This window comes from Mustela erminea, chromosome 9 (genome assembly GCF_009829155.1).
Source record: "Mustela erminea isolate mMusErm1 chromosome 9, mMusErm1.Pri, whole genome shotgun sequence".
Lineage (NCBI taxonomy): Eukaryota > Metazoa > Chordata > Mammalia > Carnivora > Mustelidae > Mustela > Mustela erminea.
In genome coordinates this window covers 87,421,681-87,437,162 of record NC_045622.1, presented here as the reverse complement: position 1 = coordinate 87,437,162, position 15,482 = coordinate 87,421,681, and the positions used below count along the sequence as shown (strand labels likewise).

General features: G+C 48.5%; 1 protein-coding gene across 3 annotated transcripts in view; it reads right to left on the bottom strand.

Annotated features, from left to right (window-relative positions):
- The window catches only part of LDLRAD3 (low density lipoprotein receptor class A domain containing 3), a 237,130-nt gene that overhangs the window by 112,386 nt on the left and 109,262 nt on the right, over positions 1 to 15,482 (bottom strand). For all 3 annotated transcript variants that reach the window (XR_004288960.1, XM_032356433.1, XM_032356434.1), the window contains exon 4: positions 4,994 to 5,128. Coding sequence is in view for 2 of the 3 variants with exons in the window: in XM_032356433.1 (XP_032212324.1) it covers positions 4,994 to 5,128 (135 nt within the window). In the remaining variant the exon portion in view is untranslated. The remainder of the gene's footprint in view (positions 1 to 4,993; positions 5,129 to 15,482) is intronic.

Genomic DNA, 15,482 nt, shown 5'->3' with positions numbered 1-15,482 from the left:
ATTCAAGAGAGACCAAGGCCATTACTGTACCCTCTGTATGCAGCTCAAGGCCCGGCCCATGGAGGTACCCCAGGACATGTCCACTGACAGAACACCAGTACGGTTTGCTTGTTGGCTCTCTCTCACTCTTTCCCTCCCTCCTTCAATTTCTCTCTCTCTCTCTCTCACACACACCCCCCCCCCCCCCACACACACACACAAACACACTTCTAAGGAAGAAACAGGACAAAGCTGTCACTGTTCGCTTCTGGGGAGGTGCCAAACCTCACGACTAGCCTTCCAAATTCTCCTTGAGCGTTATCACCAGGATACAGCAGGCAAGATAAAGAAACTGCAACCCAATTGCCAAAATACTCAATTAACTCTCCTGGCATTGGTGGCTTCTTTAGAAATGCTTAACTCTCCAGCATTTCTCACGGAGTGGGAAGGCAGACAGGCGTCATTAGTCTTTCCCCCTGAAAGGAAAGCCTGAGTACAAACCGAGGGGAAATGGGCCAGCGTTCGAATGAAGCGTTCCCCTGGAGCTCACAGGACAGAGGGCCAGGCGTGCACGGACCACCTGGAGCTCCAGGCCCCCGGCGAGGGATAACCAGATGGTCGTGTCACAAGGTGACAGAAAGAATGTGCATTTTTTCCCATCCTGGGTTCAGCATTTACTCGCTACGCGGACACAGGAGAACCATGAACAACCTGTGTGCTCCTCGAGCTCTTTGTGCAGAAATGCGGGTCATTTTCTGGGACAGTACCTTCTCCTCCAGGAATTTTGCAGCACCGGATAGAAAAATACAGGTACCATGCTTAAGCCAGTACCTGCCATTTACTCAGTGCACAGAGTGATGGCTACGCATCTGCGTTCCCAGGCCCAGCCCTCTCACCGTCACCTGAGTCTTCAGAAGCTCTCTGTGATGTCAGCAATCAGAATGGGGACCCACTTAAAAGGTATTCATTTTATTAGTTATTCATTACTGTATAACAAATTACTCCAAAATGCATAGGCTTAAAAACCCAAATACGTATTATCTGCCAGTTTCCATGGGGTCGAAATCCCAGAAGTGGCTTAGCTCTGGCTCAAGACTTCTTACAAGGTTACGGTCCAGGTGCGTGTCAGCGCCACAGACAGCTCAAGGCTGGGCTGGGCGAGGAGCCACTTCCAAGCTCCTTCAGGCAGTCACTGACAGGTCTCAGGTCCTCCCTGGCTTTGGATCAGGACCCTACCCAGTTCCTTGCCATGGGAGCCTCTCCACAAGGCAGCTTACAAGATGGCAGCCGGCTTCCATCCACATAAGCAGGAGAGAGTGAGCATAACAGACACCAGAGTCTTTTCTGATCTAATCTTGGAAGTGGCAATCAACTGTGCCATTACTTGACTAAAACGGAGTCTGCCATCTCTTCACCCAAGTTCACAGCAGCCAAAAGGTAGAAGCAACCCAAATGTCCATCAGCGGGTGAATGAATGAACAAACTGTGGTACTGACATACGATGGAGTATTATCCAGACTTCATTAAAAAGTAGGAAAATCCTGACACACGTTATAGCATGCATGAACCTTGAGGACGTTCCGCTAAGTGAATGAAGCCAGACACAAAATGACAAATACTGTACGATCCCACTTACTGCGTTATCACAGAGTCAAATTCACGGAAACGGAAAGTTGAATGGTGGTCATCGGGGGTTGGAGTGGAGAACAGGGAGCTGTTTAATGGGGGACAGAGCTTTAGTCTTGCAAGATGAAAAAGTTCTGGAGATGGGTTGCACAACAACGTGAATATACTTAACTCCACAGAACTACACATTTAAAAATGGTTAAGGTAGTAAATTGACATTATGTGTATTTTGCCACAATTTGGAAAAAAACATACACAAGTCACAAGGTCTTGATCCCATTCAAAGGATGGGACGATCCTGGGACCTGAACCCCAGGGGGTGAGGATCACTGCAGGATGCCTGCCCCATTCGGGCATTTATCCAAAGTTTGAAAGAATCCATTGGTTGAATTAGGATTGATTCCAACATCTTTGAGGCTACCTGAGTCCTGGCCACACCCTACATCTGCCCAGCAGTACCTGCTGACTCCCAGCTGTGTTCCTAAGAAACAGAAAAGCCACATGCAAGCCTGCTTTTGGAATTAACCTGTTGAACAGGCTGTGTTTCCAATCAATGAATCCCCAATTAAAAATCCATTGCACGACAGTGTTCTTTGATCTCTACTATATCCCGGATGGAACAGAAAGGCATGGTAATGGTTGTACTTTCACGGTCCACTCCCACTTCCAAGTCCTGACAGTCTGTTGTTAGTTTTGAAGGCCAAGGAGAAAGAAGGGAACTAAATCAGGACGAGTCAGAAGAGGAGGAGAGGCACACACAGCTGGTGTCTCTAAAGTGCTTTTTCATACCCCCACTGAGTCGGAAGAAGAGTATTTCAAGCACCCTATTTCCTGTCTTTGGGCCAGTTCTCTCCACTCCATCCAAATAAACATTATAAAATATAATTTTCTTTTCCCACATCAAGTGAAAGCAAAGACGCATTTTTCAAGGGCTGGAAGCCCAGCAGAAGCAGAAAGGATATTTTCTGACTAAATGAGCTCACAGGCAGAAGGTGCTGAGCACAGCGTCTGGTGTAAGACTTGTTCAGTGTTCACAGTTACTAGGATGCCAATGGGCCAAATCCTGTGCTGTATAAGACCGTGTTTTGTCTAGTCAAGATGCCTCTGAAATTCTTCAAGAAGACACTGCATGAAACTCAGTCTCTCCAAACCCCAGTATGAATCAGGTCTGCCTCCAGCACTGGTACCCCGGTAATCCTTTGTTCAAGCACCAAAACGAGGAGCCAGTTTGCATTTAGGAACTACATGATGGAGAAAAGCATACCTTTTGGAGCTAGAATCACACCCAGAGCAGTAGGATGCTCACATTGTAGGAGGAATGCAGCACTGCGGACTGGCCAAGCAGCCAGCAGGTCTGGATTCCCACTGAGGGAACAACAGAATCATCGATTCTGTTAAAACAACAGCAAAATACTTATTATTTTAATAGATTATGGATACTTGAACTTGCATAACTTAAACACATATACGCTACAATACCACATAAGGTACTAATTAAACACAGCTTCCTGGGGCTCCTGGGTAGCTCAGTTGGTAAAGCATCCAGCTCTCGATTTTGGCTCAGGTCATGATCTCAGAGTTGTGAGGTCGAGCCCTGCACTGGGGTCCACACTGAGCAGAGAGCCTGCTTGAGATTCTCTCTCACCCACTCTCTCCACTCCCACCCCCACTCGCTTGTGTGTTCTCTCTCTAAAAAAGAAAAAAATAAATAAATCCCCAGGCATACAGCAAGATTAGAAACCTCTCTAAAGTTTGTATGAAACAGTGGTTCTCAGCATTACTGTATATTTGAATCACTTGGAGGGCTTGTTACAACAAAGCCCTGGGCCCCCTTCCTGGGTTGATTATGCTGGTCTGGGATGCAGCCTGAGCTCTGTATTTCCAAAGAGTTCCCACATGATGCTGGTGATGCTGGTCTCAGGATTATACTTTGAGAATCACTGGTGAAGGGAAAACTCACGGACAGGATTTTCTACACGAGGATAATCAGAAGTTAATTCTACCCAAGACTCACCTCCCAGAGCCGTCCTCTGCACAAATTTTGCAAAAATCTATGTTGATAAGCATTTTGTCTTTTCTTATCTATGCACCTCAGGCATACAGACTTGCACTGGTCATAATCCTTGATGTGTGACCTACCCTCACCTATGGCCTCCACATGACCCATTCACATTCGTTCATTCATTCATTTTTAATAACATAATAAACATCAGCCAAAATAAAGGCCAGGACTTTGAAAAGGACTTACTTGTAACTTCACTGAGCTTATTCCATCTATCCTGCCTCCCAACCTATGAGCTAACCAGTTAGCTCCGTATCTCCTGCTTTTCTGGTTTACAATTTTATTCAATCTACAAACTGTGGTACACACAGCAGAACACCGAATCACAGTCTAAACACATAAACTCTACCAGCAATCAATAATGTGGGCGAATCACAGCAACAGACTATGAAGTGAAAAAAGTAGTGACCGCGCACAGATCATACCAGTTTGCATTAGAGATATGTGCTTTTTACGATGCCTTAATATGGATGTGCACTTTTAAATCTCTATATTTTTTAATCACTGAAAAAATGTGATTACCAGAAGAGTCAGTGAGTAAAGAAAAGTGCCCCATCAGTTTTGACAGAGGAGGGATACGAACCTGCTGTATCCCTCTGGGCTCCCTAAAAAGCTCGCCTTTCCATCCCCCTCCCCTCCAACCGCATCCCTTCAGATTCCACAAAATTCCTCTGAGATCGAGTCCTGATAGAGCAGGCAATTCACATAAGAGGGAACAAAGTAGTAAACAAACACACGGGGGGAAAATGTTGACTCTGCTCATAATCAGAGAAATGCAAATTAAAGCATTTGAGGAGCAATCTTTCTATGACTACTAAATTAGTAAAAACAGAAAAAAAAACAGAACAGCAGTGAATACCCTGGATACAAAGGTGAAACTGACAGGCACAGACAATGCTAGCACTCACGTAAAGAAAAGAAAAAATTGTTTCCAACAGCTGCGTGTGGGGGTGTAAGCCATGAACTGTGCAGATGTCCCACTCTGCAGAATATATCCTGAAGAAGGGATGCAGGGGAAGGAGACAATCCTGGTGGCCCCCAACAATGCAACAGTCTAGAAAACCATGACCGTATGCAACCCAGCAGGGGTGAATTACAGTTTTGAAGTGAAAACAAATACATGGTCCTTCATACAGGAGAAATACGAAATCCAAAACGGTAAGGTGCTTTACCAGTAAAAGCTTGTTTACAGGGCCTGCAGGGTAAAGGGCAGACGTTAACGTGGCTGTTGTATTTGGAGGGGGCATGCCTGCTGTTTTCTTCCTTTCGGTGTTACTGTGGTGTGGAGATGCAATTATTTTTTTTAAAGCTTCAGAGGCTTCCTACCTTGAGAGCTTTCACAGCTCTCTTCGTCGCTGTTGTCTTGACAGTTATTTTGCCCGTCGCAGATGAAGCTCTTGTCAATGCAGAGGCCGTTCTTGCAGTGGTAGCGGGCGGTGGAGCAAAGCAGAGGGTTGGCCGCTACGAAGAGAAAACAGAGAGGTCACCAAGGAGGCCAGCAAGTCCCAGGGAGAACTCCCAGAACCAGGAGTGTGTCCTGCTCAGGAAGCAGTGAGCTCACGGGAACCCCGAGAACCTTCTTCAGCCAGAGTGTGCCCTGTTCGGGAAGCAGTGAGCTCATCTTCTAAGAGGGTGAACTCAAAGACCATCCTGGGAAAATTGGCCAGCCAATGAGGATAGGACCTACCCTGCCCCATTCTGAAAGCTCCTTCTCCCAAGTCACCAGGCAGTGCCCTGTAAGCACACCAATGTGGCCAGAAGGCAATGCCTCACTCTGCACAGCTAACTTCCAGGTGGCTCAGCTGCCTCTGAAAGGCCTGGGGCAAAACCTGCATCTCCTGTGAGAGTCACGAGTGAAACGGTTGGGAGTGTACATTGCACAGAGAAGCAAAGCCACAAGGAGGAGCTGAGTCAGGGAATCCATGAACCTCTGCTACCCGGGGGGTGATGGCATGATCTGGTCCAAGAGCTGTAATGGATTCTTCTGGTTCTAGAACTATGGACTGGTCTCTTAATCCTTCAGATATCTTCACGGCTCACCCCAGTAAACTCAGGAAACACAATAAACTCAGTAAACTCAGTGGTCTCCATTTCTTTGCAATCAAAGAAGCCCATTTACGCACTTGGTCAGCCTGAGAAGCACCCCTGTCTGGCTCCCTGTTCTAGGCACTTTCAGAACCTCAAAAGCAATGACAGGCATGGTCCCTCCCCTCAAGGAAGAGAGGGGCAAGTGTTGGCCAGTGTGAGGTCAACACAAAGAGCTACTTAACAACACACAAGCAAATCTCCATAGATAAGTTATTTCCACAGCACAATTTACCTTGTTCCCGTGTTCCCTGCAGTGCAATTCAAACAAGGCTCACTCCTGAGCTCTACTTTCAATAAATGAAGTAGCAAAGTGGCAAGCAGTCCAATCCCAGCTCTGCTGGTTATGAGCTGTGTAATCCCGTGCAAATTACTTCACCTCTTTGAGCCTCGGCGTCTTTGCCTATAGCTTGAACTCGCTATGCAAGTTGTGGGGCCTGGTGCAGACCGAAAAGGTAGGGTTAGCTGTTCAAAAATTACAAATTCAAGAATGGCATACAGGCAAGCCCGGAGCCCTTCCAAGCGAAGCCTGGGCCCCGTGTATCTGCGCAGGTGACAGGCCCGTGAAGCCAGCCCTGCTTAGAGCATTAATTTGCCCATCAGATGAGATGACATGTGAGCAAACGTGCAGTGCAAAATCTGACTCCCGGCACACGCTCCGACAATGTCTGGCACACTTCCCTAGCTATGTCTGTCTCGGTCCCATGAGCACAGCCCTCCCTGCAAAGGCAATACAGGGGATGATACTGGGGACCAGGATGATGAGGGGACGTACTGGCTGTGGGGAATGAGTGAGTCCACACTTGCACTGCATGTGGTGGGAAGAGCACCAGTTGGGGCGCGAGGCCCAGCACAGATATTGCAATAGAATCAGGGGCAAGTCAGCTGTGGTGTCCCTCAGTGGACCCCACTGCAAGATGGCATTTATAATAAACCTTCCCCACACGCTTCACTGAGCTATTGTTAAAATACACAGATGGAGGCTGCAAAGGGCTGAAGACTTCACAGGGCTTCAGAAACCCAAAGGACTGCGGAGGTTTTCTGGGATTTTTTGTTTTTTTACTATCTTTAACTATTTAACTCAGAAAGTTTGGCTTGAAAGGTCAGAGGAGGCAGAGGGATGCAGGGAAGCCAGTGCTCTGTTTTGAAGATAATGGACCAGTGTAAAGTCACCCCAAAGTGGTCTGGCCTGAAAATGTAAGTTTTAATTATTTCAATCACCGTGGGCCAGAGGACGGTTCAATTTGATCAGAAAGAAACCAAGGTCTGATTTCAGCCAAAACCAAAATGGGGAGGCTCAAACCACAAATCACGTTCGGTTTCTGTCCAGGGCAGCTCTCCAAACCCTCCGGCATCCCGTGGTGGTGGCCTTCAGCTGCCCTGGGACCTTGCGGGTCACGTGCTAGCAGCCCAAGTGTCAGCAGCAATCGGCTTGTTCTGACAGACAGCCTCGGAAAGGCTCTCTAATTACTCCAAGATGGGGTGGTCGCACACGTACGTGAGCGCCCTGGTGGGGGTTCTGTGCTCAATCAACCTTGCTGACAGGGCTGGCATCTACCTACTTTCCTTCAGCCTCACACCTTTTCAGCTCTGCACACTCACCCAAGGAAACGAAGTCATCTGTGTACGCATGCACACACACGTGTACACATATACATCACATGTATGCGTGTGCGTGAACATGTCTAGACAAATCACATACATCATCAAGATGAAGTAATACTGACGATACCTCAAAACACAGCTCCAGTAAAGAATCCAGACCCACTGAAGACCAAATAAACAGACGGGCTTTAATGCATATAACCAAGCGGACTAGCAGCCATGTTACATGAAGATCGCTCAGAACGCAAGAGGAAGAAGGCAAACAACTCAGTCGAAAATGGGCAAAGGATACCATCAGGCAGTGGCCACAAGAGGAATGGCAAATGGTCCATAACAACTGGAAAAAACGGCAGTTGCCATTGGTAATGAAGCACCACTCCCACCACAGCAGACGGGCCAAACTTCAGGTCTTAAAATACCGGGTTGTTGGCCAGGATGTGTAGGGAGAGACGGCCCCAGGGACGACCGATGGGGAATGCAGATCGGGGGATCCACCTCAGAGACCAATTTAGTAATGCCCAATAAAAAGGTGCCCATGCCCTCCAGTCCAGCAATTTCGCTTCCAGCTACACACTCCAGGGAGAATCCTGAGGGAACACAAATGTTTACTTAAGTCCTGTTTGTAAAATTTAAAAAAAAAAATGAGAAATGACCCAGATGCTCACCCAAAGGAGAACAGATGCATGTGCTACACTGGTACAAGAGAATTCTACAGAAGGAGGTGGCTGGCTTTTCACATCAAGGGCCAGCTAGTAAATCTTTAAGGCTTTGCCAACCATTCTGCCTTTGTCTCTATCAGGACTACTCAGCTTTTGCCGTGGTGATGCAAAGCAGCCACAGAAAATCCATAAACAAAGGGAACGACTGTGTTTCAATAAAGCTTTATTTAAAAAACTGGGGGTAGGCCAAATTTGGCCCAGGACCCATAGTTTGCCGACCTCCGATGAAGAGTAGTAGAAAGTCTATCAACCCAAAGAAAACCCCAAAAATCAATGAACTAGAGTCAAGATGGATAAATATCACTCCTATGATAGTACGGGAGTGAAGTAAGTTCAGGACAGCAGATGCCTCCGGAGAGAAGGGAGGAGGGCAGAATCTGGGAAGGGGTATATACTGTGAATCTCCAATGATCTCTAGTAACATTGTATTTTAAAAATCTAAAGCAAATAAGGCAAAATGGGAACGTAATTTTTTTAACTGAGGTAAAACTGGCGTATAACATTATGTTAGTCTTAGGTGTACAAAGTAATGATCCAACATTCGTATACATTGTGAAATGAACACCACAGTAAGTCTAGTTGACATTCATCAGCACATGTAGTTACAAATTTTTTTTCTTGTGATGAGAACTTTGAAGATCTACTCTCTCAGCAACTTTCAAGTGTACAATATAGTGTTATCAGTTACGGCTATAGTTATAACATTATTATATTATTAACAATAAAGTTATTATTAACGATAATTAATATAATTATAACAATATAACAACAGGCAATGTGATTTTTTGAAAAGATTTATTTATTTATTTGAGAGAGCAAGAGAGGAGAGGAAGGGGCAGAGGGAGAAAATCGCCCCCAGTCCTGCAGAGCAGGCTCCCTCCCCGCTGAGCACAGAACCCCAGACATGGGGCTCAATCTCACAACTCTGAGATCATGACCTGAGCAGAAAACAACTCAGCCGCTCAAATGACTTGAGCCACTCAGGCACCCTGGTAATGTGATTTTTAAGTGTGTTGGCAGTTGTGGGGAGTGGGGGGAGGCGGCGAGGCGGGCACCTGAGTGGCTCAGTCAGTTAAGCATCTGCCTTCAGCTCAGGTCATGATCCCAGGGTCCTGGGATCAAGCCCCACATGGGAATCCCTGCTCCTCGGGAAGCCTGCTTCTCCCTCTCCCTCTGCCGTTCCCCCTGCTGGTGCACTCTCTTTCTCAAACAAATAAAATTAAAAAAAACAAAAACAAAAACAAAAAAAAAGCGGGGTGTTGGGGACAAGGGTGTTCATTTAATTCTACTCTGCCTTTTCAGTATGTCTGAAAGTTTTCACTAAAAAATCTGAAGTGCCTCACGGGGCAGAAATGTTTCAGGGATCACTTCTTTCCCTTTCCTTTACTCTTCCCGCACAAAATGCCATCTGGCCCGCAAACCCCTGTTTTAGTATCCTCCCCACTTCGATGGCCAGTTGCTCAGACGACCCAGGCCCAGGCTGGCGCTCAACCACACCTGGGGTAGCTCCTGATTCCAAGAGCGCCTCATAAAACAGCAGATCCTCACCACCACCCAACATGGGGGATGGGAGTGGGAGGACAGAGAAACAGAGACAGAGGAGGCCACAGGAACACTCCCCCAACCCAGCAGCAAGCCAGGGAAAAAAGCCACGTGCATGCCCTTTGAGGGTGGGGAGCTTCCTTCTGGAAGGGTCCTGGAGCCTTCACCTCCTTGAGAATCTGCTGATTCCCCATCTACATAAATTCCAGCAAGGTCTGCACGCCCATTCCCATGGCCACAGCAAATCAGGTGGGAGAGATGCTACCTGTCACTCCGCAGACCAACCGCCGGCAAGAAAGGAAGGCAGATAGCTATGGTGGGAGACAGAAGAGCTATAAAAAGCTGCCTTAACAATTCCAAAAGCAGAGAAGCTTAAGATAGTTTCAAAAGAAACCAGTGGGCTCTAAAAGGGGCCAAAAGCAGCCCTGTATTACAGCCTTGTCTAAAAATGGTCATTCCTAAGAATGGTCCCGAACTGTCGCCCATGAAGGTAAACACTGAAAAAATCAGGATGCAACACTTCCCAGAGAGATCCCTGTCAACCACGGTCCTCGAAGCCATAAATGTGGCCAGCTATTGGGCAGACTTGCTTAACCAGAGGGGAGCACCCCACTACCCCGAAGTTTCACTATATTTCTTCAAAGGCCTCTGAACCTGTTGGCCAGGCTTAGCCAACTTGAAGGTGAGCGTGCCCAGGACAACGGTGGACCAACCCTGGAGGCTCTGGGCGGACAGGGGTCGAGTCTTTAGGCTCCTGTAGTCCCATGGAACCCTACCCAGGACCCTAAAAGAGTAACTGCTCAATGCAGAACTCATAAACCGAGCAGGAGATACTTCCTACATCAGGATGTTATGTCTCGGTATTGTCTAGCAATAACTGAACCCATCCAAAGGATGTCTCCTCTGTCTGCCCGTCACCAAAAAATGTTATTACTTTACTCGGTTAACTAGAAAGAGAAACATGATTGATCTCCATAAAGATGGAGAAGATTGTCTGTAGAGTCGATTTCAAAAACTCAACAGCAGACTCAAAAGCTCCTCGGTTATTATTAGCACAACAAACACAGGGATCTGAAGATCTGTTTCCCAGCCCACAATCCTCAGGAAAGAGAGCGCGTCTCTCCCTGCCAGGGGGGAGAGAGGAAGGAGTTAAGGTTAAGCTCCGTGGTTAATTCAACTGGCAGTGTTTACTCCAACCACATCTGAAGGAGAAGGACCCAGGGTCCACTGCGGCTGCCCAAAAGCAGCTGACCGGCTTTAAGACAGGAAATGAAGCAATCTGTCTCCAGCAGGATGTAGGAAATGTCGCCTTTAATCCATTTAAAGTCTGTGAAGTCGGCCCCTCTTCCACCTCAAAGGGTTCTTCATAAAACACATCAAGGAGAAACTCCCCATCACCAGCTCACTCGCTTCCCATCTGCTCCCCATCCCCAGGCGGTTACTGCTCACTTCCTCACCCAGCCGCCCAACCAGCAGCCCAACCTCACGGCCTCCAGGGAGAGCTCTGCTTTCCAGCTCCAATTTCCCTGGAAACCAGGCAGCTGGGGGAGACGGAGCTGCCCGGAGCCTTCCTCTGTTCCAGCATGGAGGACCCTGAGCCCCTCTGCAAGTCGACTGTCCCATTCACAAGCACTACTCCCTTTGTGCGGGAAAACGCTCACAGCCCCGCCCTTCAAAGAGGCGGCCTGAGTGCCGTGAGCTGCGAGTTCTTGCCGGCCTTTCCGAGTCTGCTCCACAAGGCCTCTCCCAGCAAGCCCATCGGGCCATCGGGCCAGCGTGGCTCACGTGTGGCCACGGTCTGGAGCGAGCCCCTCTTCTGAGTCTGCACGAGGAGAAAGGCTCACCACTCTGGGCCAGAGGCAGGAGGCAGAGTCCTCAGTCCCGCGGAGTCTCTAAGGGCTTGGAGGACTCGAATTTTCAAAACCCCTCTCGAGTCCACTGGGTGCCAGTGGCAGAATTCTGATTCATTGCTGGTGACAGTTTGTTTCTTCCTCCCTATAAAGGCTTCCTGGCCATGCCCACCTCCTGTCCAACACCCACGCCTGCCTTGTGTCCAAATTCACTGCTTCAATCACTGCCTTCCCATGGATGGCTTCCCAGACCTTCCCTCTTGTGATAAACATCACTCCCGACTCCCCAGGACACTGTGGCCTGAATACCCCTCACCTCACACCCTGCATGTCAGAAACGGATGACTTCGCCTCTCTTGCTCTTGTGCCTCCACTCTTGGTAAAGGGACCACCCTGTCCCAGCTCTTCAGACTCCAACCACATTTGACCTTCTCCCTCTCCTCACCCTGCACTCAGCTCAGGTTCAAGCGCTCCTCGTTAGGTATAAAATACAATTTCCAGGGGCGCCTGGGTGGCGTGACCTGCCCTCTCGGCTCAGGTCATGATCCCAGGGTGCTGGGATCGAGCCCTGCATCGGGCTCCCTGTTCAGCAGGGAGTCTGCTTCTCCCTCTCCCCTTCCTTCTTGCTTGGGTGGGCTTGCTCTCTCTCAAATACATAAATAAAACCTTTTGTGGATGGGTAATAACATTACCAACCTCAAATGAAATTATACGTGCAAAGCATACAGAAATGTGCCACGTGCATCGTGAGCGCTCCACAGTCCTCAACGGAGTGGCTTCTGCACCCTGCAGTCTGCATCCCCCAGCCGCTGCCTGGGCCCTTAGCCTGAACACCCCCTGTGGAACTGTAAGGCCAGCTTTTAATGGTGCCCATCCACCTAGGTCCATCCCCTTCAACAGCTCCCACTGAGGAGCCCAGAAGGAAACCATCTCCCCACTCACTGGCTCCCACAGCACTCCCAACAGCCAACCCTGTATTTGGATGTGAGTATCTCTGTCTCTCTTGCTGGAGTGTAATCTCAACAACGCCACAGTCCTGTATCTGACCCATCCGCACATCCTTTGCTGTATCTCGCACAGGTCTGGCACAGAAATCGTGGGGAGAAGAGGAGAATCTGAAAGGAGGCGGGAGCTGGGGTGCATGAGCAATGCACGGTCTACACACGCCCTCTGGGTATCCATCTGAGACCCAGAAGAGGATCAAGATGTCCGTGGGTTAGGAATACATCTTGACGGCCTCTTTTCCTGCTTTAACCCTTCGTTCGATTAGCTGCTTGGCCCCCTCATTCAACAGACATTTCCTGTGGACTCTTTCCTTTAAACAAAGCACTCTACTGGGCACAGGGGAGAGAAGAAAACCCAGTCCGGACTCTTTGAGAGCTCGCATTCTAGTGGGGAGACAGGCAGGTCAATTTGCTATGAAGGGAAAGCATGGGAAGTGTGATTTCTTCCACACACATATACAGCAGGCTAAGGTCTGAGCCCGACTCCATACTTGGCCCTGGGACTCCAGCCGTGAACCTGACAACAATACCATCTCACAAGGTCATAGTGTGGCCGGGAAGACAAGGAATAAACATAAAGCGGACTAAGAACAGTGAGGCAGGGGGAGGAGACAGAGTGGGAGACTGGGCGGGAAGGAATTACTCTTTGACAGGGTGCTTGGGGAGGTCTCTCTGTTGGTGACATTGGTTTGGAGAAGCCCCAAGATGGTGTGTGAACACGCACGAATGAGCCAGCCCAGCCCTGGCAAACCAGGGGTGTTTTCCCAAGGCTGCAGGTCATTTAAGCAGATGGAAGGTATCTTTAAGGAGACATTGATGAGGGGGCTTTGGAGCACTGGGCGGAAGAGTCCCGTTACTGAGAAGCTCTTCTCCCCCAGCTCATCGGACGCAGGCCTGGCTCCTTGAGGATGCCGCCGAGGAAAGAGAGCATCGAATCTGGCCGGCACAGGACTAAGGTAGCGCCGAGGGGCTCTATGAACAAAAACCACAGATACACTGGCGAACCCAGGCAGCTGGTCGGGGGGCACAGGAAGAATTTGTCAGCCATGGAAGAAACACAGTTTAGGACGTGGCGGTTCTTCTGGGCACAGCTACGCTGAACTCAAGAGCAGCAGAGCCCTGGCCTGAATCAAAGGTCCACGGAGGTCACCCAGGCCACCCTGCCATCTCGGTTCTGGCCAGGAGTCTGGTCTTATTACAGAAAACTTCAAATACCCAAAAAGAGAGACTGGCATAGTGAACCCCCATGTTCTGATCACCTGGCTTTAAAAATTATCAACTCACTGACAATTTTATTTCAGTTTGAACCCCCATCCACTACCCCTCATTGTGATTTCGTCTTTATATATATTATTACTATGTTTATTATTATAAATATCTAATATGGCATTAAATATTACATATATGTATATGCATGTGTGTATATATATCTGTATACACACACACACACACACATCCTTATATATAAGGACTTTTTAAAAATAATAAACAGAGTATCAGGGTACCAGGTGGCTCAGTCGGTTAATCATCTGACTCTTGGTTTGGTGGCTTAGATCATGATCTCGGGGGTCCTGGGATTGAGCCCTGCATCAGGCTCTGCACTCGGCGTGGCATCTGCTTGAGAGTCTCTTCCTCCATCGCTCTCTCTGCTCATGCACACACATTCCCCCCACTTTCTCTCTCAAAGAAAAACCATTCTCACACTTTAGAAACTAACAATAATGCCTTACTATCATCAAATACACAACCACAACTGACATTTTTAACAGTTGATTTGCTGGAGTAGAGACTGAAACAAGATGGGTTCACTGCATTTGACGAACCTGTCTCTCAGCCCCCTTCAGTCTGCAGGTTCCCTCTTCCTCTAATTTTTCTTAGAATGCATTACTGGATGAAATGGGAGCCCTGCAAAATCTCCCACATTGTAGATCTGGCAGTCGGTCCCCCATGGGGTCACCAACATGTTCCCCTGTCCCTCAATTTCCCGTGAATTAATGGATGGTGTTCAGAGTGCATGCTATGTCCCCCAGAGTACATATGCTGCAACCCGAACCCCTAATAAATGGGATGGCCTTGCGGGGGGGTGGGGGAGGGCTTTGGGAAGAGATTAGGGTAAGATGACATCATGAAGGTGGTGCTCTCATGATGGGATTAGGGCCCTTCTGAGAGGAGCAGCCAAGGGATTTCTCTGTGTGTGCAAGGAAGGCCCAGGGAGGACATTTCTCTGTGTGTGCATGAGCAAGGAAGGCCCAGGGAGGGCCCACACCATGAACCCAGCCATGAGAGTACCCTGCATCTGGGTCTCCCAGGACAATGAGAAATAAGTTTCTGTTAAAGTCACCTAATCATGGCCGTCTATCACGGCAGCCAGAACTGGCAGCCAGAACTGACTAGGACAGATTTAGAGGCTCAATCAGATTCAGGTTGGAAGCAGAGGCAGAAATACCTCACAGTGATGATGTGTGCTCCTGCTGGCTCACGTCCAGAGGCAAACAACATCTGCTGTCTCTTTCCTTGTGATGCTCAGACTGACTTGTGAGAGTCTCCCATTCCAGGTCAAAAGCAGTCATGACATCCGCCCTGGCTCTCCCCCTCAATGCAGCTGGAATAAAAGCCTAGCCAAATATGCAGACAAACACGGCAGCTCTTTTAGGTTCTGAAAGGTAAACCAGAGCAGCCCAACTGGGGAAGAACAAAATTCAAACTATCACTGAAGTGGTGGTAGGTTTCCTACTCCCTCGCTCTCCCATCAGAGTCCCATGTAATTGGAAAGGATCAGAGAGACAGTGGAGCAGGAGGACCTTGGAAAAGCAACTCCATAAAGTTATGAACTTCTAGGCAGATCCCCAGGTGGCACGTGTATGGGTCTGGTCCTAATCAGCACACCCAAGACTTTGAGAACCAAACTCACAGACCACCGTCCAGGTCCCGGACTGACTGGAGGGGGTACAGAGGCAACACAGATCCAAACAACACTGCAAAAACAGCTTGAAAACGACTGGAACCACTA